A 23,047-nucleotide genomic window follows, 5' to 3' on the forward strand; every position below is an offset into this window, starting at 1 on the left:
ACCGGTGACCTTCTTGCTGTAAGGTGACAGTGCTAAGTGCTGAGACTTGGCTGGGTCAGTTGGCATTTCTATGTGGAGTTTGCATGTTCTCCCTGTGTTGGCGTTCCTACGGGTGCCTCGGTTTTCCTCACACGTGGAAAGACATGAGCAATTAGGTGAATTGGGTAAGCTAAATTGGCCGTAGTGCATGTGTGTGAATGCAGTAGTGTATGGGTGTTTCCCAGTATTGGGTTGCAGCTGGAAGGGCATCCGCTGTGTAAAACATATGCTGGATTACACAACAAGCTTTTTGAATGGGGTTGTGGGGAGTTGATGCTCGCATTTATGAAATCCCTATGGGGTCCTCGTGCAAGGGACCCCCATCCGTGGGTGTAGCCTATAGACTATAAAAAATGAAAACCCCTGCTATATGCAACCATTACATTCAGGTTCATGCCGCACAATGTTATCCTGCGACGATAATATTATGTATATGGCGTTTTTCTCGAACCTGAACGTCTTGTTTTAATGATAAAACAACCTGCTCTGACACACGTTGGTGCTGTAATGTATGGATGGTGACAGGCTGAGGAGGATATGGAAGGAGAAGCGGAGGGAAAATGGTGCACCACCGAATCACGAACGCGCTCTAGTGCAATCACAGACAGCGTGAAGTCAGCCGTCGCCTTGGTTACCTTTGACGTCACGTGGCCCAGCCTTGTCTCGGCTCCTGGGGCTGGTCTGATTGGCGGGAAACCCCGTGGATTAGCCCGACCGACAGCCCGTGAGGATCAGCTGAGAGCCGCGGTTAGCTTAGCTCAGACAGGACCATCGTTATTCCCCGACACTCAGGTAAGAGAACACACCATATCAGGATCAGTGCAGTGCTTACGTACGCTCTTTCCATTGCTTTATTATTTGCGACCGGAAATTAATTTTATTGGCGATGATTGATGCAGTGCACAGGACCGAGTAGCTGATGATGCTAACGTGCTGAAAATGAACAATAAGCCTCTGCTTGGCAGATCTAGGCCGCCCTTTTTGTTTCATCCTCCTGATGTGAAATATGGTATAGTTTGACATACAGCTAAAATATAGATAACATTACATGTTAATGTTTGTGTGCAGTCAGTAGTTTTCTGCGCGCCCCCTTAAATAGAAATTTGTTTCAGTGAACCGCAACGTCATTTTTGTGCTGAAACAAGCCAAAACCGCGCTCGTGTCTCGGTTCTCAGTTTTGTTCATTCAATCGACGGTAATTGGTTCTGTCATTTCATTTTAAGTTACCTAATTTATACTATACTATATTGAGTAATTCAGGTGATAATATCAGACAGACTTCCAAATTTCAACGCATTTTCTATCTAAATAACCTTAATCGTGAGATCTGACTGACAAACAGCGCCGTCGGTTTGTGGAGGTGTGTAACTTAGCTGAAATAAAAGGCATTGGTTGTTTCTTGAAAATGCAGGTAGTAGCGGGTTCTTTAGTCGGCCGTCGAGATGGGCAGGGCAGACCTGCCTTCATCATATGGCTTAGCCAACAAGCTAACTCGGTTGTATCCTGAAAGCAGCGGCACATTATGTCAGTGTGACATTTTGGCCGCACACACTCGCCGCTCTGCGTAGATACTCGAAGGCATGTTGTTGGTTTCGTGCACTGCACACTAAACTACTTGTACTGAACAAGTCACAGACCTCTAGTTGCTGGTTAAGCTTTGTGTAGTCAGCGAGTTAACGTTACCCACTCGAAAGCGATCTATAATTTGGCCCATCTTAAGTCCACAAGGGAAGTTTATCTAAAAGTATCGCCGTAATGTTTCAATAGACTTTCGCTCGTGACATTGAAGGATGTGTAAACCAGAATGTGAATAACTGACAGCTTCAGTCGCCATTAACGAGCACGCTAGAGACATGAATGGTGACCAGTGCTGTCATTCTGCCAAATGTCTTTTTTTTTTCGCGGAATGAAGCTAGTCGTACGGTTTGGGAATGGAATGTGGGGGGACTGAATGAGGGCAGGATGTTATTTCTGGTTGTGGACTGTCTCTTTAAGATATAATATGTAAAGCGCGTGAATGGGTAGCTATGGGAACTGGGCGTGGTTGTCGAGAACTGCACATCCGCATATTTCCCCTCACAGTAATGTAACCCTGGAGGGCAAATACTTAAAACTAACTTGAATTTATGATTTGCTCCCCTTGCAAGAATAAAAGCCTGTCGTGTTAATCAGATATTTGTATGTTTGCAAAATGTGATTGCTTCCGTTACCCTTTGCTTTCACTTTAAGTTTCCATTAAAGGCTGTAACTTACTCAGTAATATAACTGACTAACGTTACTTTTTGTTGTATTATATTTGAAAGCAGTATAACTTGAATGTTATGCACCATATAAAGGGATCATTCGCCTAAAAATAAAAATAATTTCACAATTTACTCACCCATTACTTGTTTATAAAGTTTCTTTACTTGACTTTCATGTTAAAATATTTTTTGAAACTATTTGTAATCCTCTAACCATTGACGTCCACAGTATTTGATTGTCCTACCATGGAAGTCAGTGTTTTGAGGTTATCAGATTTCTTTAAAATATCTTCTGTGTTCTACCTAAAGGTTTGGATCTACTTGAGGGTGAGTGAAAGGTGATTAAATTGTCATTTTTCACTTTTAAGTGTTTATTGAAGAGAAGTGGAACAGCAACTACTATTTATTATATGTAATGTATCAAAATTAGGCAACCGAACTATGCGGAGCACTCACAATTAAAAAAAAGAGACTAAACAAGTGGGATGATGACGTCTGCCACTTCAAATCCATAAATAGATGAATTAATATTAAAAAGAAATAGACTTTGTAAAAGGGGAATATTTACAAACAGGTAATATTTAAGAGCTGTTGCAGAGTTGTTGCCACGGCTTACAAATTATTGAGCTGAAGCTTGACTATAAAATTAAATCACAATTCAAATCGCAATGTCTGTCAAAAATCACAATTAGATATTATTTACCTAATATCGCATAGTCCTAATATGAGTGAAATAATCAGTGTTTGAGTATTTTTTTGTATAAAGGTCAAAAACAATTATTCAGGCCCTTACCAGTTGAAAAAATATAAAATAAGTAGTAAAACAAAATAATTTTTAAACAACATTTTTATTTAATGCAAATTATATTTTTAATAAAAACATCTAGCGATTTTAAAAATCGTTAGCAATATATAAATGAATTCAATTTTTCTTCAAACAATATGCTGGAAGTTTTTGTTATATAAACTGAATGATTTATAGAAATAAAAGTACAAAATCTGTCACTGGGAGTCTGGGACGGTACCTTTTTAAAAGTTTGTACCCAAAGTATATCTTTTTTTTTTTTTTTTTTTGCCAGAAACAAATAGAATAGGGCAATGTAAATGGGACACGTTCATATGTATTGATTGGACACATTGTAATGTAAAAAATAAAATCTGTTTGTTTCATAGATGACCCATATATTTTAAATGTGGATCCTGAATGTGATTTATTTAAAAATATTTTAGTTACAGTGGATCTGAAAGGAACATTTATTCCTGACACTTTTTTTTTGGTAACACAAAACATTTTGGGGGTAAGCTTGTAAGTAACCTGTAAAACTTTAGGTTAACCAAATCAAGTGCTAACTGAACTTCAACTCTTTTTCTTCAGCTCTGAGCAGCCATGGACAAGAGCGAGCTAGTGCAAAAAGCCAAGCTGGCCGAGCAGGCAGAGCGCTACGACGACATGGCAGCCGCTATGAAGGCTGTCACTGAGGGTGACATTGAACTGTCGAACGAGGAGCGCAACCTGCTCTCGGTGGCTTACAAGAACGTGGTGGGTGCCCGTCGCTCATCCTGGAGGGTCGTCTCCAGCATCGAGCAGAAGATGGAGGGTAGCGACAAAAAGCAGCAAATGGTCAAGGAATATCGGGAAAAGATCGAGAAGGAGCTGAAGGAGATCTGCAATGACGTACTGGTAAGAATCTTACGACTGCAATAATCTCAGTCATTTGGATTGTGCGTCTCACATTCTGACCCCCAGGATGCACGCAAGATGCACGTCTTTGCTTTCGTCCCTGTTTCTTTATTGCATGTGTTGGTGGGTAACGTAGGTTGATAATCCTGCTTGTGTTAATTACTCATCATGAGCAAGGCCCTCTTTCAGCCAAGCCTATTAGTCCAGGCCTGATCTCATTTGTTCCAACGCAATGCACAGGTGTCCTTTCGCTGGGACAGTTATTGTAGCCCTCTTTGGATGATGACAGATTTAAAGGGTCAGGGTCTATTTAATTTCTCTTCCAGCCTGCTGAAATGCCAGTTCGTAGAGATTTGATTTTACAGTTTACATCGCATAGACTATTTGAAATGAGTTTCCTTTTATGCTTGCCTTACATTGTGCAGAACTCAATGTATATTTAATTAAGAACACAACTTGTCATCCAAAGTGTATCCTCTATGATGAATTAAAAGTAAAATAAATAAGGAATATTCTTTGCTTTAGTCTTTGGTTGATGTAATGGTTGTGAACCACAGATTCATACAGACAAATGTAAGGTAGTTTAATGTAATTAAATAGGGATGTTTTATTGTCAATGAAATGACGTTGTCCTATATTGATTGGTACTATCAAAAACCTAGACATCAGACTCAAAAAGATAATAACTAAGAAAATATAGGTTATAACTGAGGTCAGACAGAATTTGCAGACATTTTTTGCTATTTTTTAATAACATTTTTTGAATTTTGTAAAAAAAATCTACGGATTTATACGGAATAATTTTGGGAATATCGTAACTAGAAATGTGATATATTAAATAAAAAGATACCTTTTTCATTTTTATTTAATGTTTACAATTCAAATCTAATTAGATTCTCTTATTTGGTAAACAAATCAAGTCTAATAAAAGACAAAATATTACTGTATTGTAAATATATCATGCTAACATTTTCATGTTTGTCAAGAAAATTATTGAAAATAATTTAGAAACGGAATAAATTTAAATTCACAAACATTTAGACAAGTAAATAAATAGACTTAATGATGGGCTAAAAATTTGCTTAAACAGTGAGCTGTGAAAGATTTTGTTGTTGGTACATTATAGAAGACAGGAATTTTAAGTCCACTTCAGTAAGCTATAAGTCAAGTCCCCAGAGTAGCATGCTCACGCGGAGGCTTCGGCCAAAGTCTGAGGAAGTGAGAGAGGCCGCTAATTAGCTTTTAGCAGCTGCTTGGGTGGGAGAGAAGAGGCTCTGTAATGAGGTGTGGGAAGTGAAGAGTCCTCCAGAGGGCATGAGGATAGTTGAACTCAACAATATGGCTAAGGACCAAACATGGGCACAGTAAAGTACTTGACTAAAGCTGTATCTGGATGCGCAGAACTTTTCCTTTAGTCAATATTTGTTTTATCTACCTTCATCTTCTGGTCCTGGTGAATGGGAGATCAAACCACATGAGAGTAGGAGTTTTGTTTGAAGGGAGGGAATAAACTGGCCCTGTGTGCACATAGCATGAAAGTGAGCTACGGCACAGGTTGACTCACCTCTAATCCCATAATGACTGCAGCTGAGCTGCTGTTTTTTGGGCCACTGACCTGTAGCTCTCCACATTACAGTCAAAGAGAGTTTTACCTGCATTGCTTTGGTATTCGGGAGAGTAGAGCGAGACTATGATGTCATGTGAATTCCTGTGTATTATGTAACCTCATGTTGCATTGAGTTCTTTAAAGTCTTTACACTGCATGCTAATCAGGCGTGATGGGACAAAATATCAATGCCAAACATTTTTTTTCTCCATGCTAGAAGCAGAAAAATAAATCACAGACAGTCAGAACAGAACATGAACTGTTTTTACACGTCTTTTTCACAGATTCTTTTTTTCCTCTCCAGATGGTATGATTTCCATTTGTAAGGAAGAATTTCATGTAGGATTGTAATGTGTAATATTCAGTATTTCTGAACGTACACATTTACACTAGGGCTGCACAATATAGCATTTCAGAATCGATATCACAATGTGAACATTCGCAATAGTCACATCACAAGTATATGCAATGTTAAGTCTGGATTACAATTGAACTTTTGTGTTTTGTTTTGTTGTGTGTTTTTTTTTTTTTAACCTGTGATGGTGTGAAGGTTTTTAAAAGCATTCAGACTGAAGAAATTGTAGCGTTTTTAACTCTGACAAATTAATATTAAATAATTCTATTGAATTGTTTATAAAACAAAGACTATGGAGTAATATTTTACATTTGATTATTCAATTACTGCATCCCTGAATACAATTCAACTCCTTGAAAAACAATGTTAAATCATTTGTATCTTTTTCTTTGAATTTATCTGGGCTTGTAGATTGTTTGTTATATTTTTTGCAGGATCATCACAATTATTCTAAAATTTTGATTTTTTTCCATATAGTTATTAAACACATCTAGTGAATTTTTTTTCATATTGCAATATATATAACAGGTTAAAAAATTTGCAATGCAAGATTTTTTCAATATCGTGCAGCCCTAATTCAGTCCCTTTTCCCTTTATCCATGTTTAATGTACACAAGTGGGTATTTGGTGTGATAGAAGTAACATAACCAACAAAATGCAGCGTCACTTTTCACTTTGACCTTTTTACCTTGTATTAAAATGTGTTTGCAGTGAGGTCATTAAAAGTCAAGAATGCAGCTATGAATTTTATCATAGTCCATATGTTTTAAAACAATATGTCTACTTTATTTTGTTCGTTTGCTTTCTCACAACACTTCATCTGAAAAGCAATTTCAAAGCTTTTTGTATTTCAAACTGTATTTGGTGTTGTGTGAATCACACAAATCTATCTTAATATCACGTATACACAGTTCCTTTGGGTGATGACTGGTTGGTAAAATGTTTCAGGGACTAAATCTAGTTTTCATGTGGACATGCCAATATTATAATGGCTAGAATGCATAAATTCTGACTATAACACTCTTCAACTCCTTTATTATATACTTTTAGAAACTCCTGTTCTGTTCTGTTGTTACTTCATATAGTAGCAAAGACTATAGTATACGCAAGATGTGTCACTTGTCAGTATGGCGAATGAAGCCCCGCCTACTATTACAGAGGTTAATCATCAATCAATATAGACTGACCTTTCTCTGGGGAGATTCTCGGACCAGATGTGTGCTTTTACGACAGTTTGGTGGTCAACAAATGCACTGGAATCCGTTGATAATGAGTAGAACAGCCATAAATGAAGTTGGTGACGTGATCTTCCTATCGAGTGCGTATGTGCATTAGCTTGGGCCTCCAGAAAATGCAGATTTTGTTTGATTCCATCGTTTAAAAACACACTTGAGAGAGTAGTTGTTTAATTTTACTGGTGATTCCAAATATGCAATGTAATCATAAGCTTGGCAAAAAAGTTTTGGAGAATTTGATGTTTTCCCATTCAAGCATACAATGCCCAAGTGTACCCGAGAGGCATTTTAAAGATGGCTACCGATTGAAATGACTTGCCTTAAAGGGGATTTGATAGCAGTAGTAATTTTCTTGTGTCTGTCAGTTAAATTGTGGTCAAATAATTTAATGCACAGCCGAACTCCAGCCTTTCCAATAGGCAGTAAATTTCTCATAAATGCAATAAATTTAACAACTCCCCCACCGTTCTAGAATCAGCTTGATTTGAAAGTGGTTTCTGTGTAGTTGTGAGTCATACATTATTACACTATTGGACCATTTTGCCAACATGAGCATACATTTACATAGATTTGCATTTTATCGATTAATATAAAAGGGAAGTAGCAGTAGGCAGGCAGGTTGCACTTTATTATCACTAAATACATATCTAATAAAAAGATGAAACCGCTCTTACGCAAACTGCTGTGATCTCTCATCCACATGTCTCCACAATGGGGAGGAAATGGTTATGCAAACCAATAACTGTATCTGTCAGAGTAGAGACACTGTACATTGCAACCTGCCATTGAAAGCACAAGTAGGTCATTGGTTCATCTGTGATGTGACTTAATAAGGTTAAATGAATAATTTGAACTGGAATGCATAAACAGTATTGAGACATCAAAGTGGTTTACAGCTAAACGATCTTGCCAATTTGACCTCTGATGTAATGAAGGTCACAAACCAAAGAGATCCATAAATGTGTGCTCCTCTGAACAGTACCAACCTTGACCAAATCAATTGATCCATTGAGACTACCATCACCATTAATATGGTTGTCAACAGTAAGTTAAAGATGCTTATAGCCACTACGACCCTGTGGTTCTGTTCAGGGTGGTGACAATCAGGTCAGTCGAGCTGTGAACAAGTCCAGCAAGCTCGATGACCTAGTTGTACGAGCACTAGCTCGTACGGCGTAGTCAATTTTCCCATTCTCCCCTTCCCCCTCCCTGCAACAGAAAGTCTCAGAAGCATCTGTGAAACTGCAGTCTTGCCACAAGCTGCCGGGCCTCTGTCATCCCCAAAGGCGATCCAAGGTTGTTGTCCAAATACCTAGAATGCTGAAACTCTAGAAATAACACAGAGACTAAACGCTTTTTACTATAAACGATATCCTGGACACATTAGCTCATGAGGTTTCATGGTTTCACCAAAGCCTCTTGTTTTTGACACAGGATGCCGTCGAACAAGTTCCACAGAACTCTTATCGCTTCATATCTTTACTACTGTTTAGTTTTGTGGTACTCAGCACTGCTTCCCTATTTTCTTTAAACACAGTGAAAGCAGGATCTAAAATCCCTTGACAAAATGCTAATATGGCTTTTCACTTTTGTCTGTGCTTTGTAGGTTCTTCTGGACAAGTATCTCATCCCCAAAGCGACCCCGGCTGAAAGCAGAGTCTTCTATCTGAAAATGAAAGGCGATTACTTTCGCTACTTAGCAGAGGTGGCTGTGGGAGAGGAGAAAAACTGTAAGCCATTTTATCAAGTCTATCTCTTTAACATTAATACTCATGTTGTTCCAATCCTGTGTATCATTTTTATATTTTGGAAATAATATTAGATTTCTTTTGTTCCTGTTTTGAACTTCAGTTCATGGCAAGAAAAAATATATTACTTGGTGTTCAATTAAATGCTAAATTGTAGGTTTTGTAGAAAAATTAGTCCTTACTTTGTGGGCTAAGCAAAGCCTAGAGTTCTATCTTTAAGTCTGGTTAACATTTTGGATTAGCCCTCTAGTTAAGTGTGTAGTTGTTTGAATAATGCTGCGTAGCTGTGGTAGTGACACGTCCTCACCACCTGCCCATGAACGTACTGACTTCTGCTAAAAATGTACTGTTTCCGCAAACTGTTGACACGAAGCCAAGCTTAAGAGGAAGTAAGGGGGTGGAAATCTCTAAAGAGGATCCGTTTTGGGGGATTTTGTGCTGTTGTGGCCCATTCATAAACTTTGGTTTTCGTAGTGGTTAATTCAGTCATAAAATACCAATGTGCCGTTAGTAAGTGTTACATTTTTGAAGCAAGCACACATAAAAGCACACCTTAAATTGATTTAAAGTAACAGTAAAATCTGCTACTTTGTTGCAAAAATCTATTTTGAATAAAGTTCTTCATAATTTCAGTGTATATAATTTCACAAGATGGTAGTAATAGTTAGATATTATTAGAATAATAGGTTTTATAGTCTGCCTAAACAATTTCACAAGATAACAGTATTTGTATTTTTGATTAAATAAGCATTGCCTTAGTGAACATCACACACACACACTAAAATAAAACAACAGACTTCATAGTGATAGAGTAGGTAAAGCTTTTCAACCTCAAAATGTTTACCAAATATGAAACGAATTACCAGACACCGTATTGGCTGACTCTGTTCACAGGCCAATTCTATTTAAAGCAGATACTATGTAAACCTTTAAGTTTTGAGCTCTATTGTCTGTCTTGGCCGAGTCAGAAAGGAACAAGGGCTGTGATGTGCATAACAGGAAGACTCTTGCTGTTGCCTTCCTGTGCCAGGAGGTTGACAAGCTCAGGGCGTGGCTTTAGGATTCAGTTGTGGGAAAGAGAGAGAGGGAAAAATTTAAAGGAGGGTCTATAGTGGAAATGCTTAGTGGCCTGATTTCCTTCCTTCATTGGAACAGGTGCAGACATGCGAGTCCACCCACCTTACTGAATGAATGAAAGAGAGCTGTGAGTGTGTGTGTAAGCCTGTGTGGGTGGATTGAGCTTCACAGCCTTCTGGAATACAGTTCCTTCATATTAACTCAGCCGTTTGGATGTCTCTCGCTGACACCATCTGAGAGGGTGTTTACATGACACTCTTCAGCTATAAACAGAAAAATGTATTCGTTTTGCCCAGTGCTTTTTAGAACTGGTTTGAAAGGATTTGAAAATGATACCGTTATCAAACGTCTACAACATGCTTTTGTGAAAATGTATAGCCTGTTAAGGTCAATCTGTGTTTGTCATTTTGAGAAATCTGTATGAACGGGTATTGATTTAACAACATTGTTGTCTATGTTAAACCTTTCAAAACCATAAGAAAACCTTTGAGTTTTTGTACATTGTTGTCATGTAAACATACTCAATTGTACTTGGGTAATGTTGCTAAGCTACTATTTAGCACTATACATTTTTTTTTTGAGTAAACCTAAAGTTTGATCATTAGTTTGACAATCCTGTACCTAGTGCTAGATTTTAGGGACAGTCTGAGTATTTATTTATTTATTTAATCAACATTGTGTCTTGTAACATTGTAACCTGAAACCAGTTTTATTTTTTTGAGAAATGAGGATTTCCACTAGGGCTGGGCCAATAAACGATATTATATCAAATCGTGATAAAATTTATGTCAATAGCTATGTTTCCATTCACCTACTTGTATGCTCATTTTGGAGATGAAAGATTTGTATAAACTACAATAGAAGCACTTTTATCGAACATATTCCAGTATGCGCATTAAAAGTCATATGATTTTGTTATAAAAGATCATGTGATGAAAATGTGTGTGAATGGACAAACCAGTAGGCTGAGCACATTGTAAAACATCTGAAATGTTGTTTTGGTCATTCCAAAATGCCCGTATCAGTGTTATTATATTAATAATTACCTCCAGAATCAAGAGCGTCTGTGCTCCATGCCTCACACCTCAAGCGCCATCATGTGTTTATTGCATGTCAGCATTCGTCTTTTGAGGTGCAAGTCATTTAATAAAATAGTAAAAGATTCTTCTCCTAGCGCAGCAAAATCCATTTTTACTGTTGATATTTGGGGCCAGTTTATCAGGACTAATTGGATGGAAACTTTTATGCCATAATCCAGTTTTGCGCATGAAGTTAATTTGCTTCTTTGGATGGAAACATGGCTACTAACAATAATAAGCTCTGGCCTTTTTATTTATTTATTTTTTTTACTCTGTATTTACCTAAGAGCCAATCATACATCAGAAATGGGAATCTAAACGTCTGTTGCTATTAGAGATGTACTGAATTTACGCCCACTGAAATCTCAAATATATGTTATGCCATATAATAGACCTTCTTTTCTGTAGCTTCAGTCATTGTTGTGGTACTCTTTTAAATCTGGAATCATTAACAACTTATATCAAAATATATATTCAATATGGAAAATAATTATCGAGATTGCATTTTGCCATATCACCCAGCAATAATTCCCAGTCTTGATAAGCATCTACTTGGGAATATTTACTGAACCTAGAAAACTAGTGAAATCTAAAACTGCCTTACAAAATTAAATGCAGTCATACCTTTTATTATTTAGATCTTTATTTTTTTTATCTCTATCTAGTGATTTACTAACAAGCTTTGGAGCCTTTGAGCATTTTTGTGTTTTGTGGGTGGTTTATTTGTTGTGTAACTCCCCCTAGCGTCAAATGTCATTTCACTGCTTTAGAGCAGAATGTGATTGTTCATGTCAACTGAAAATACTCTTTTTTTTTTTTTTTTTTTTTTTTTTTTTTTTTTCCGGATACTTTTTTAATGTTTTTAAATAAAACAGTTTCACAGTATTTATTAAATCAGCTCGAATATTGAATTGTGAAAATTGCTTCAATACAACACTTCAATTTAAATGGTTTCAAAAGTTTAATTGGAGTTACTGACTAACTACAGAGTTTGTCAAAGTTAAACGTTCTTTACACATGTTCTCTCTATCTCCAGCTATCATTGGCAATTCGCAGGAGGCCTACAAGGATGCGTTTGAAATCAGTAAGGCAGAGATGCAGCCCACACACCCCATTCGTTTGGGTCTCGCTCTCAATTTCTCCGTATTCTACTACGAGATTCTCAACTCACCCGAACAGGCCTGCAAGCTCGCCAAAACAGTAAGTTTAACAGATTAACAGACACCCACACAAGCTAATCAACAAACTATGAAAGTGTTAGTCGTGGAGTATGTTGTGAATATAGAATATCTACATTAAACTTCTACCATTTTTGTTGGATGTCTTTCTCCCAGGCTTTTGATGAGGCCATTGCAGAGCTCGATTCACTGAATGAAGAATCCTACAAAGACAGCACATTGATCATGCAGCTACTGCGGGACAACTTGACAGTCAGTTTTTTTCTTTTAAAGCAGATGAAGACAAATGAGTACATTTTATTTATTATGAAATAAAAGTAACTTTTTGTAAGGTTTAACTAAAAAATAATAGCTTTACATTGTAAAATAGGCAAAATAGAATACAAATTGGCAAATAGTATAATCTAAAAAAGATTGTTATAATAATTTTAAAAAACAATAAGGATTTAATGCCACAATGTAATTATTACCTTAAATGTATAATAAAATATATATATAAACTGAGGGGGTAGGTGGGCATTCGGGATGCGACATGTCAAAACGAGCGATACATATATACATACATACATACATACACATAAAGGCTGCACAATATATATTATTTGAACACAATAGTTACATCACAAGATATGCAATGTTGAGTTAGGATTATAGATGACCAGAAACCACAGGTCAAAACACACAAGATTTGTGGAGATGCTGCAGAATTGAACCGTAATAGAGTGAGTTTATCATCTGCATGTGTTTTTAGGGCCTCTGACTGTGAACATTGGAGGAGAGTTTAAAACATTTTAGTAGTGCATAAAGAAGTTTCATAAAGATTAATTCTATTAAATTATCTAAATGGTGAAGACTATACAATGCTATTTTACATTTGATTATTCCATTTCTTTTCCTGAATACTGTTGCTCTCTCCAGAAAACCAGAAAACATTGTTTATTTCACTTAAATATTTTCTTAATTGTGTTTATGACTAAAGAAAATGTATAGTCATCTGGTGAAATTATATCACAATATATATGGCAGAGAAAAAAAGTATCACAATATATAATTTTTCTAATATCGTGCAGCCCTAATATATCTATGTGGTTGTGTGTATATGTGAGCAATATCACATTCGTAGCAGTGCGTTGTGGCTTTATATCAGCACTTGTGGGAGGTGTGCGTTGACAAAGCTGAGTCCTTTAGTGTCCCACTATTGATATACAGCCACATAACACTGCTATGAGTGTGATATTGCGTTTATACAACAGTTCGACGCCATAATCGTGTGTATAAAAAAGAGAATCTAACATCAAGAGACTCAAAACCCTTTGTAAGAGGAACTACTTTCTTTTGCCATTCCTTCACATCTGCAGCTGACGTCAGAACAGCAGAAATTGTTGCTTCTTCACAAATGTCACTTTAGAGCTAGTATTAGAATAATGTTTAAAGATGTAATGACAAAACAGATGCTCACATTTTAAGATCATAAGGCTGAACAGCATGACATGCCTTCCGGTCTACAGAGATTTCCCGGTATTTCTGTACAATAGGGAAATCACAATATTACTATGGTATTGATACAGCACTAAAACATACAAAAGAGAAAGATTGTTTCAGAAAGGCATTTACCAGTTTAATAATGATTTGGTCAGCTGTAGTTTGAAATTAAGCTGTTTTTCTCTTATGCGATCTTTGTCGCCATCTAGTGTTTAAACATCGTCAACCGTCTTTGCTCAACATGCTGTCTCTCAAAAAATATAAGCAGTTTAAATTAGGCACTATCCTTACAAATAAACTGCATAGTTGCAATCTAAACAAACTATATTCTCGACTAAAAACCCTCAAATATTTATCATGTTGCCTAATAGCAGCAATATTTGTCAAACTGTAGAGGATCCACTGCTTGTTGCTGTATGTGGGCGGAGTAATACACGGGGGTGAAGAGGCTGGACGAGTGCTGTTACTGGCAGAATATCACACGGCTATTAGCCAATAAGATTCAAGAACCAGACAAAACTGTTGTATAAATGTATATGTGGATTATTTTACTGTTTATTTGTATAGATTATATATTTTTATATACATGATGTACTTTTTCGTGTAAGCATTCAGTATAGTTGGTGACTGAAATGATTAATTTGTGTCTTCTCTGTTTCTCAGCTGTGGACTTCAGATAACCAGGGCGAAGGCGAAGACGCCGAGGAAGGCCAAGAAAACTAAGTCTGGCTCTGTCCGTCCTTCCCCCTGTCATTCACCTGCCATCATTCCAGCTCACCATCAAACACTGAGACCACCTCATCATCCACCTCTCTCTCTCTCTTTTAGTTCTTTTACTCTCGCGCCTTCCTTTGCTTTCTTCCTTCCCTGTCATTGTGGGTTTTTTTTCTAAGGATTTGTGTAACGGGAGGAGGGTGGGATGGGTTAATTAAGCGGGGTGGGTGGGCGCTCGAGATGCGTTGGGTCGGAACAAGGGACTGGGAGGGGATGAGGTTTTGTCTGCCTTGTTTTCTCCGTGGGTCGTTGCTTTAGCGTGGATGAATGCGGGTGAGGGCAAGTTCTCAGCTCATGCAAAGTTGCAAGTCAAACCCTTTTGTTATTCGTATACTGTATGTAAAACTCAGTTCAGGGGTCTGTGCGTTTGTCGTACAGCTGCAGTTTAGCGTCTGCATTAAATAAGCCCTTTTCTTCTAGTAGAAGTGAGGTTAGCAGTGCTAGTCTTTAGCTAGGAAAGAAGCAACTGTTTGCTCACGTCCTGTAAAATGATGGGCAAAAGAAAAAAAGGTTACATTCCATTTATTGTCATTTTCAAATTTCCAATTCCAGGAATTTGGTGCCCTGCAAGTGGCATTTATATTTTCCCCCCGTTAATCACGAGGTATGGAGGACCCAAGAACAAAGAGCACATAAGCTTGATGCTGTTACTGTATGACTGTACAAGCCGAGTAGTTGGATATACTATTGTAATTTTTGTTTTTCCAGGTATGGTTTGTTTTTATTTTCTTATTTTTTTTTCTCCATTGATTTCTTTTGATACTTGCCTAATTTGCATGTGGCTATGAAGTAGTTAATATGGGGAGGAAAGGGAGATTGTCGGGCCGGCTAGCTTTGTGTCATGTCTCTGGATTTTTTTCATACAGAACACCCAAGCATAAATGTTATTTGGAGGGAAAATATGTAATTTCATGTAAGTGGATTAAAAATAATTTAACACAATGATTTTGTAATGTGGTTTTATTTATTTATTTTAGCTTGCATGATCTTTATTGTAGTAGGATATTCTGTGCGAGGTAAAACCTTTTTAAAATGTTATCAAATAATATTAAATTGCATTAAGATGAAAATGGCAGGAGGAATGTAGTTGGTGTACTGTGTTTAGCAAGGATGAATTAAAGTAAATAAGTGAATAATGTTTGTTATTTTAAAACAGTTAAAGTTTTTAAAATATGTTTAAAAGAAAAATAGATGCAGTTCTGACAAAAAATTAAAGATTTTTTTTTTTTTTTACGTTGATAAGACATTTCTTGGGCATTAAATCAACATGTTAAAACTAGACTAATGATTTTGAAAATTAAACCTTTCATCCCAGGGAATAGATTGCCTTTTAAAATATTTAAATAAAGTTTTAGGGGCCAGCAGCATGGGGAATAGTAAAAGTTACATCTCCCTTTTTGCCTAATTTTCATGAAAATCTGATCACATCTTCAGATAACACCAACAAACTGCGTGGAGGTAACCTGTCTTCAAATTATCTGAACAAATTTGACTTGAATGCTTGTAGACATAATCCCTGTAATGCTCTGGTGTTTTCAGACATTAACTTGAGGTTACCTGCACAGTTTTTTTACAGCGCCATCTTGTGGTCAAGAGATTCAAACGTCTTTTTTTACTCAACTTCTGGACTGATCTCATTATGTGTTTGGCACATAGGTTTGGCACTATGACTACTCCGTTTTTAGCCCGAGGCTCTGCCATGTTCACCTCTTGATTCTATTTCGGTTGTGTTTGCCCCTTTCATTTGTATTTGCTATATTTTTAAATGGGAACATTGTCATGGAAAACCTGAAAAAGTCATGGAATTTTGACATATCCTTTTACAGGCATGGACAAGTTTTGTAAATAATAAATACAGGTTTAGCAAAAGTCATGGAAATCTGTTTTACAAATATCCGCATACTTGAATATTTGAGATTACATAATTTCTCTGCAAGTAGTAACAAGACAATTCAGTTTCAGAGGCGCTGTTTCTTTATTCTTATTCACTGTCATTCAAGAAACAGTTTGTGTATTGTGTTTTTGAAACAATCTCTAAACAGAGGTAAGATTCTGTTGGTGCTTAAGGAATAAATGTGTAAGCTGAAGAGACCAAATGTTTAAATCTGACTAATTTAATGTATATACATATGCAAACACACCCAAAAATGAACAGATGTGTTATGAAGTCATCTTATTTCATTCCCCTTGTCCAAGACAATTCAGTGGCCCATGGCATAATGGATTTATTTTAGTGTATTGAATTCCATGTAGAATTCTAAAACTAGCTACACCCTCCTAAAAAAAAAAAATGTTAGTTTCTGAGACTATTCTGACCAAAGATGGTAAAAGGCAATTTTGTTCTGTAAAGTTTCGTGGTGTAACTTAGCAGAAGGTTCAAATAAAGTGTTCTCCATGTCATTAATAGTAATGCTAGACAGTCAGATGGTCTAAATGTAAATTTCAGTATGAAATTACAAATTGTCAAGCACAGTGTTTCGACAATCCTCACATTTCGTATATGATCATAAGCAGGATCGAACTTTTAAGAGTTTGTTCACCCCAAAATGAAAACGTCTTCATTTGCGTATGGTCATTCTAAACCCGTATTTTCTTTTTTAACAGCTAAGGGGCGTTGTTGAGCAAGACGAGGAGTGAGATTCTAGCACAGACTGAATCTTTTGCTTTAAATTACAAGGCCTTGGTTTATTTTTATTCACTTACTCTCGTAGTAATTGTTACCAATCGAGTTATAAGAATCAGCAAGATATGGACCATTGTTTCAGCTAAAGAGAGAGTCAACAAGATGAGCTGAAGGTGAGTAAATTAACATGCACGTTTAAACTTGTTGAAAAGTCCCTTTAATATCTTCAAAAAAGTTCAGAGGAGTTTTGGAAGAAGAGACTTCTCACAGATTTGATTAAATATTGGTCACACCACAAGTCCCTATACTGAAAAAACAGCCTAAGCTGGTTAGCTGGTTAAGCAGCCTGGCTTTAGAGGCATTTTGGCCACCAGCCTGGTCTTAGCTGGTCAGGCTGGAAAATGACCAGCTAAAACCAGCTTAACCAACCTGGTTTAAGCTGGACATAGCTGGTTTTGGCAGGGCTTCCCGCCTGGCTAGGCTGTTCAAGCTGGGGTCAGCTGGTCATCTCACAGCCGGACCAGCTAAGACCAGGCTGGAAGTGGCCAAAACCCCTCTAAAACCAGCCAACCAGCCTAGGGTGGTTTGAGGTGTTTTTGTTTTCAGTAGTTGTTCCATTAGTTAAAGGCTTAGTTTTTTTCTAAATTACAATTTACTCACTAAACTCAACCTCAAATAGTTCCACACCTTTATGTAAATAAAGTTTCTTTATTCTGCTAAACACTAAGGGAGATCATTTGAAGCTGGAAACCTGTTATCATTCTGTTGAAGTAAATGTTAGTTTTTAGCTTTTTTTCAAAATGTTTGTTTTTGTGTTTGTCAGAAGAAAGAGACTCAATGGTTTGGAACAAGGGAAAGCATTTGCTGACAGAATTTTCAGTTTTGCGTAAACCATCTCTTTAATGTTAGATATTTTCCTACTACATGAAATAAGAATGAACAAAAAATGTGTACAGCATTAATTAATCATTGTTAATGTCAATGCAAGGCTGTGTGCCATGCATGTAAATATATACAATCAACATTTACTAATCCATTATTAAAATTCAAAGTTGTGCTCGTTAACATTAATGAGCTTAAGATAAGACAGAAAATTAAAGTTAACAAAGAGGAATAAATAAATGTATGATTTGACTGTTCATGTTAACTAATGTAAAGTAATTTTTGTTCTGCAGAGGAACAATTTATGAGTTTGGTAAGTATATGAGTTTTAATTTAGCGTTAATAAACTATTTAACAACATTATCGTGTAGTTAACTGCAGTGGATACACTTTTAAAAATTGTGTTGTCATGTAACCCATAACATTGTTGGGTTTGTCCATATCTCACTCAACATTGGGTTACAACAACCCAGAATTTTTAATAGTGTAGTAATGTTGGTTCGATATTAATTTGTTTTAAATTGTGTCAGTGAAAAGACGATCAACATCACCATATTATATAACCTTACAACAGCATGTGTATAATGGCACACATCAGAAAGCTCAGCTGAACCATGTGGCTCTGAATGAGGGTTTTTGAGCTGTTACACAAATGCCCCTTACAGCAGGTCAGACCCACTGCCGCTGTGTTGTTTTGGCTGATCTGGGAGGACAGGTCACCTCTGCAAAAGCTTCTGGTTGCACATCCTCTCATTGTCATCATCTGTCCCTCTGAAATGACTGTAGAAAAACGATAGGGTAAAATTCATAACAAACAAGAGGATCACAGTCTTTTATTTTGATTTAGAGGATTTGGAAAATGAAATAATGTCAGAAATACCCAGCTCATATTTCTTTTCTCACATTAAGCTGATCTAGACTGAAATATTAAAAACTTTGTGTCATTTTTTTTTTGTCATTCTTTCATCAAATAATTTTTAAAATGACCATTGTACATTTTACCATGATATACATAATACACCCACTAATTGTTAAATGTTTGCAGTCTCAATTCAAACACCCACACAATCCTAAATTATCATTTTAAACCTTTGACAATCACATCTGTACATTAAACTGTTTTTACTCAGAGGGAGCAATGGTTATGCAAGAAGGTCAATGAATCATCTGTTGAACTGCATCCCAATCCTCACAAATACTGCAGAAGGCCTATTGGAACCTGCTTGCACCCATGATTCTCACAGAAATCAGTCAAGTTTAATGAATGTAAAATCATGGTTTGGGATTACATTCAGTATGGGGGCGTGCGAGAGATCTGCAGAGTTGATAGCAACATCAACAGCCTGAGGTATCGAGACATTTTGTGGTGCCCATTACATTACAAACCACAGGAGAGGGCAAATCCTTTAGCAGGATAGTGCTCCTTCTCATACTTCAGCCTCCACATCACATTTCCTGAAAGCAAAGAAGGTCAAGGTGCTCCAGGATTGGCCAGCCCTGTAACCAGACTTGAACATTATTGAGCCTCTCTGGGGTAAGATGATGGAGGAGACAATGAAGATGAATCCAAAGAATCCTGATGAACTCTGGGAGTCCTGCAAGAACGCTTTCTTTGCCATTCGAGATGACTTTATTAATAAGTTAGTTGAGTCACCGCAGAGATGTATGGATGCAGTCCTCCAAGCTCATGGGAGTCATACACAATATTAATTGTTTTTCCACTGCACCATGACTTTATATTCTATACTGTACATTATTTTTGTTAAGTGACAAGACGTTTGTTTAAGCAAAGTCAGACCTTGCTGTCCTAATTAAATAAATAAAGATCAAGGCATGATCATATTTTATTCTGGTAAAATAATCAACTAGAAGTCCATTTACTTTTTGTTGTTCCTTAAACTTAGATAGAGCATTCCAACACAATCTCACGGCAATTCGTAACTTTTTCATTTAGTGGCTAATTCGTATGAATTCGTACGATCTAATTCGTACAATTTAGTACGATTTGCTTATCCCCCAATGACGGTTGGGGTTAGGGGTGGGGTCAGGTGCCACGCCTACTTTTTAAAATCGTACCATTTCGTACGACTGAACTCGTAAGAATTCGTACGAATTAGCCAGTAAACTGGCAAAACGTAAAATACTTACGTTTTCTCATAAGATCAGGCTGAGCATTCACAATCATGCATCAAATGAAGCTTGTATCCATTAAATATGTTTGTCAATGAGGAATTCGTTCAAGAGATTATTAAAAATGATGTTTGTCTAGTAATGATGTCATTATGAGTGAGTTATTACTCAAATGCAACTTTTACATTGTGCTAAGGATATTCAGAATAATTGCAAAAGATCTCCATTTTAAACAAAATAAATTAAAAATTGGTATTTTTAACCAGCTAAACACCTAACTCGCTGAAGTGTCCATCAGTTGTATTTTTCAAACTCCTTCATTCGAAATGGCGCTTCGAAGTAGCCAGTTTTGATTCAAATTTTTAAATTTCAATATTGCGGCCACAATTTTTTCACTCTGAAGTACCTTTTGGAGGGCAATATATCTCGTTTGAGTGTGCTAGTGCTGCACTTTATGAAAATAGAACATTATTTCACTCATATTTTGGCATTTTCAAAAAAAGTATTTGAAACAAATTAAATATGTTTTGTGTGTATACAAATTAAGAAGAAGATTCTTGGCAAGACAGTGTAAGATTATACTGTAGACTCTTGTTTTGCGTTTTATGGTACCTGTTGCTTTCACACAATGATCTTCTCCGTCAGCACAAGGTAAAGTTGATAAACAGTCTTCTCCTTTGCAAGTGTAGCAGTGCATTCCATTTGGGATTCTATTTTGGGATTCTATAAAAAAAATTGGATTGCTTGGATTACTAAATACACAACAACAAAATCCATTGACGTTATTTCTGATGCAACATAGGCTCATGATGAAAATGTAGCCCTATATAAGTTTCTGGAGATCGTAAATTATGTAGCCAGATGTACGTATAGCTGCATTTAATTTTTTAAATGATCGCTATCGTTACCAGTTTTTCCTGTTAGTTCACCATGTACATTGGCAGACTTGAGAAGCAGAGAGGAGTTCACCACAAAGACAGGGTTGGAGTTCGGTGAAGTTTGGTTTCAGAAATCAGGTAAGACAAAAACAGAATCCAAAAAGTAAAATAAAAAAGTAAATAACAGGACAAGAATGTGTAAAAATCTGATAACAGGGTAAAAATCAGACAGGAGCTTTTTTTTCTGGATTGCTTTTGAATATTGTTGGTTGGGTTTAGGGAAGAGGGTGGACAGGTCAATCAATACAATTGGTTGGGTTTAAGGAAGGAGGATGGTAGGTCAGTTGATTGATCAGTCAGTCAGTCATTCAGTCAGTCGACAGCAGCCTCTAGTGGGATATTTGAGAACAGCAGGCGAGAGAAATTTGAGATCTCAAAAAGCATACTCAGCGGTATTTGGTGGATTCACAAAAACAAAAACAGCAAAAAAAAAAAAAAAAAACGTATATCCGGGGACCTATTTGGTGCTCTCCAGAAATGTATATAGAGGTGCATTTTCAGAATGAGCCTGGGTTAGTTTGATGATGTACAGTATATGAATGAAAAATATATCCACAGTTTAAATGTCACATAACATTCTTCCTGATGTGTAAAATATGCACCTTGTTTGATCTGTTTATTGCACAGGTCAGTGTTACAGCATTCATTGTTGATGATGATCTTTGTGACTCCAAAGTTTACAGATGCAGTCACACATTCTTGAGTTGCAGAGCAGTTCTTCATAATCATATCAGAAATTGCATTGTTTCCTACAGCAGAAATGTACATTTGACTCATTTTTCAACACACAAAAAATTACGGTAACTAATTTTCATTAGAAAAATGTTCGGTCTCCTGCAGGACGTACCCAAATAAGATGTGGTTTTCATGGTCCCACACTGACCGACAGGACAATCCACTGTAGTTTCAGTACATTTAATGGAGGTCTCAGGTATGCACTGATAGCAGGTTAGAGAACTTACTGAAAGTAAAGACATTTTATTATCTATTTAATATTCAGACAACATTTTAAAAAAATATTTATTATTTTTTATTATAAATTCATACATTTAGGATGTATTTATCTAAATTATTTGAATAAAAAGGACTAAAGCAATTTGATTCAACAATAGTTGCAATAGGATGCAAACTATATAAGTGAGTTAGGGCAATAAATATAGAGAAGTATTTACACACAACCTGTTAAATGTGCTATTATAAAATAATTTATGAATAAAAAAATCCACTTAGCAGATTTATATTAAATAAATTAAATACCATATATAAAAAATAAATTAGAATAGATTGTAAAAACAGGGGGCTCGTCCGGGGTCTGAACACAGAATCTCTCACACCCAATTTGATAATCATACTCCTAGACTTCAACATTTACTAAAGCATTATTAAAATCCAAATACTTGTTAACAGAAGTTAACCCACTGTGGGTTAACAAACAAATAATCAACAGCTTCCAATAATTAATTTCAACAAAAATGAAATACTGTAATAAATGCATTGTTCATTGCATTTTTCATGTTAGTAAATATATTTACTACACTATAAAAAAATCCTGGTTGCCTTAAATTTTTAAGCTGACTCAAACTAACCTTGTGAGTCCATTGAACTTATATAATGTTTATAACTAAAACATAACTAACTTAAAACAGCTTGTGTAACTTAGAAAATTAAGTTAGAAACATGATTAACTTTGTTTACAATGATCTACAATGAATCATATAATTTTTTACAGTGTACTTACTACAACCTAATTGTAAAGTGTTACCGTAGTATAAAATGTCAGGTTTAGGCAACTAGATTAGGAATCAAACTAGAGAAAATAATAATTGTAAAGAAATAAACACATATAAAGACATGCATTCCTTAAAATAAATATTCAGTTCATTAATCTATTTTATTTTAATTCTTAAATCTTTGTTTTTACACAGTCCTACACATTTACTTATAGTAAGGCTAGAGAAGAATTTCTCACATAGTAAT

General features: G+C 36.2%; 2 protein-coding genes across 4 annotated transcripts in view; one reads left to right on the plus strand and one right to left on the minus strand.

The window, feature by feature from the left end:
- Positions 1-739: 739 nt before the first annotated feature.
- ywhabl (tyrosine 3-monooxygenase/tryptophan 5-monooxygenase activation protein, beta polypeptide like) lies at positions 740-15,439 on the plus strand. Of its 2 annotated transcripts, XM_005158087.4 has the most exons (6): positions 740-831; positions 3,658-3,963; positions 8,766-8,889; positions 12,100-12,263; positions 12,398-12,493; positions 14,387-15,439. In XM_005158087.4, the coding sequence occupies exons 2-6, from the start codon at positions 3,670-3,672 to the stop codon at positions 14,444-14,446; spliced, it is 738 nt and encodes a 245-aa protein (XP_005158144.1). In that variant the 5' UTR covers positions 740-831; positions 3,658-3,669; the 3' UTR covers positions 14,447-15,439.
- Positions 15,440-17,321: 1,882 nt separating this feature from the next.
- negaly6 (neuromast-expressed gpi-anchored lymphocyte antigen 6) overlaps positions 17,322-23,047 on the minus strand; it is a 5,896-nt gene continuing 170 nt past the window's right edge. Inside the window, exons 2-6 of one of the 2 annotated variants that reach the window (XR_012391306.1) lie at positions 21,918-22,031; positions 21,673-21,819; positions 20,745-20,855; positions 17,696-18,782; positions 17,322-17,495 (exon numbers count right to left, since the gene is read on the minus strand). Coding sequence is in view for 1 of the 2 variants with exons in the window: in NM_001386408.1 (NP_001373337.1) it covers positions 18,568-18,782; positions 20,745-20,855; positions 21,673-21,819; positions 21,918-22,031 (587 nt within the window). In the remaining variant the exon portion in view is untranslated. Of the gene's footprint in view, positions 17,496-17,695; positions 18,783-20,744; positions 20,856-21,672; positions 21,820-21,917; positions 22,032-23,047 lie in introns of those variants that run through there. The other variant, NM_001386408.1, reaches the window with a different exon arrangement.

Source organism: Danio rerio, chromosome 16 (genome assembly GCF_049306965.1).
Source record: "Danio rerio strain Tuebingen ecotype United States chromosome 16, GRCz12tu, whole genome shotgun sequence".
NCBI lineage: Eukaryota > Metazoa > Chordata > Actinopteri > Cypriniformes > Danionidae > Danio > Danio rerio.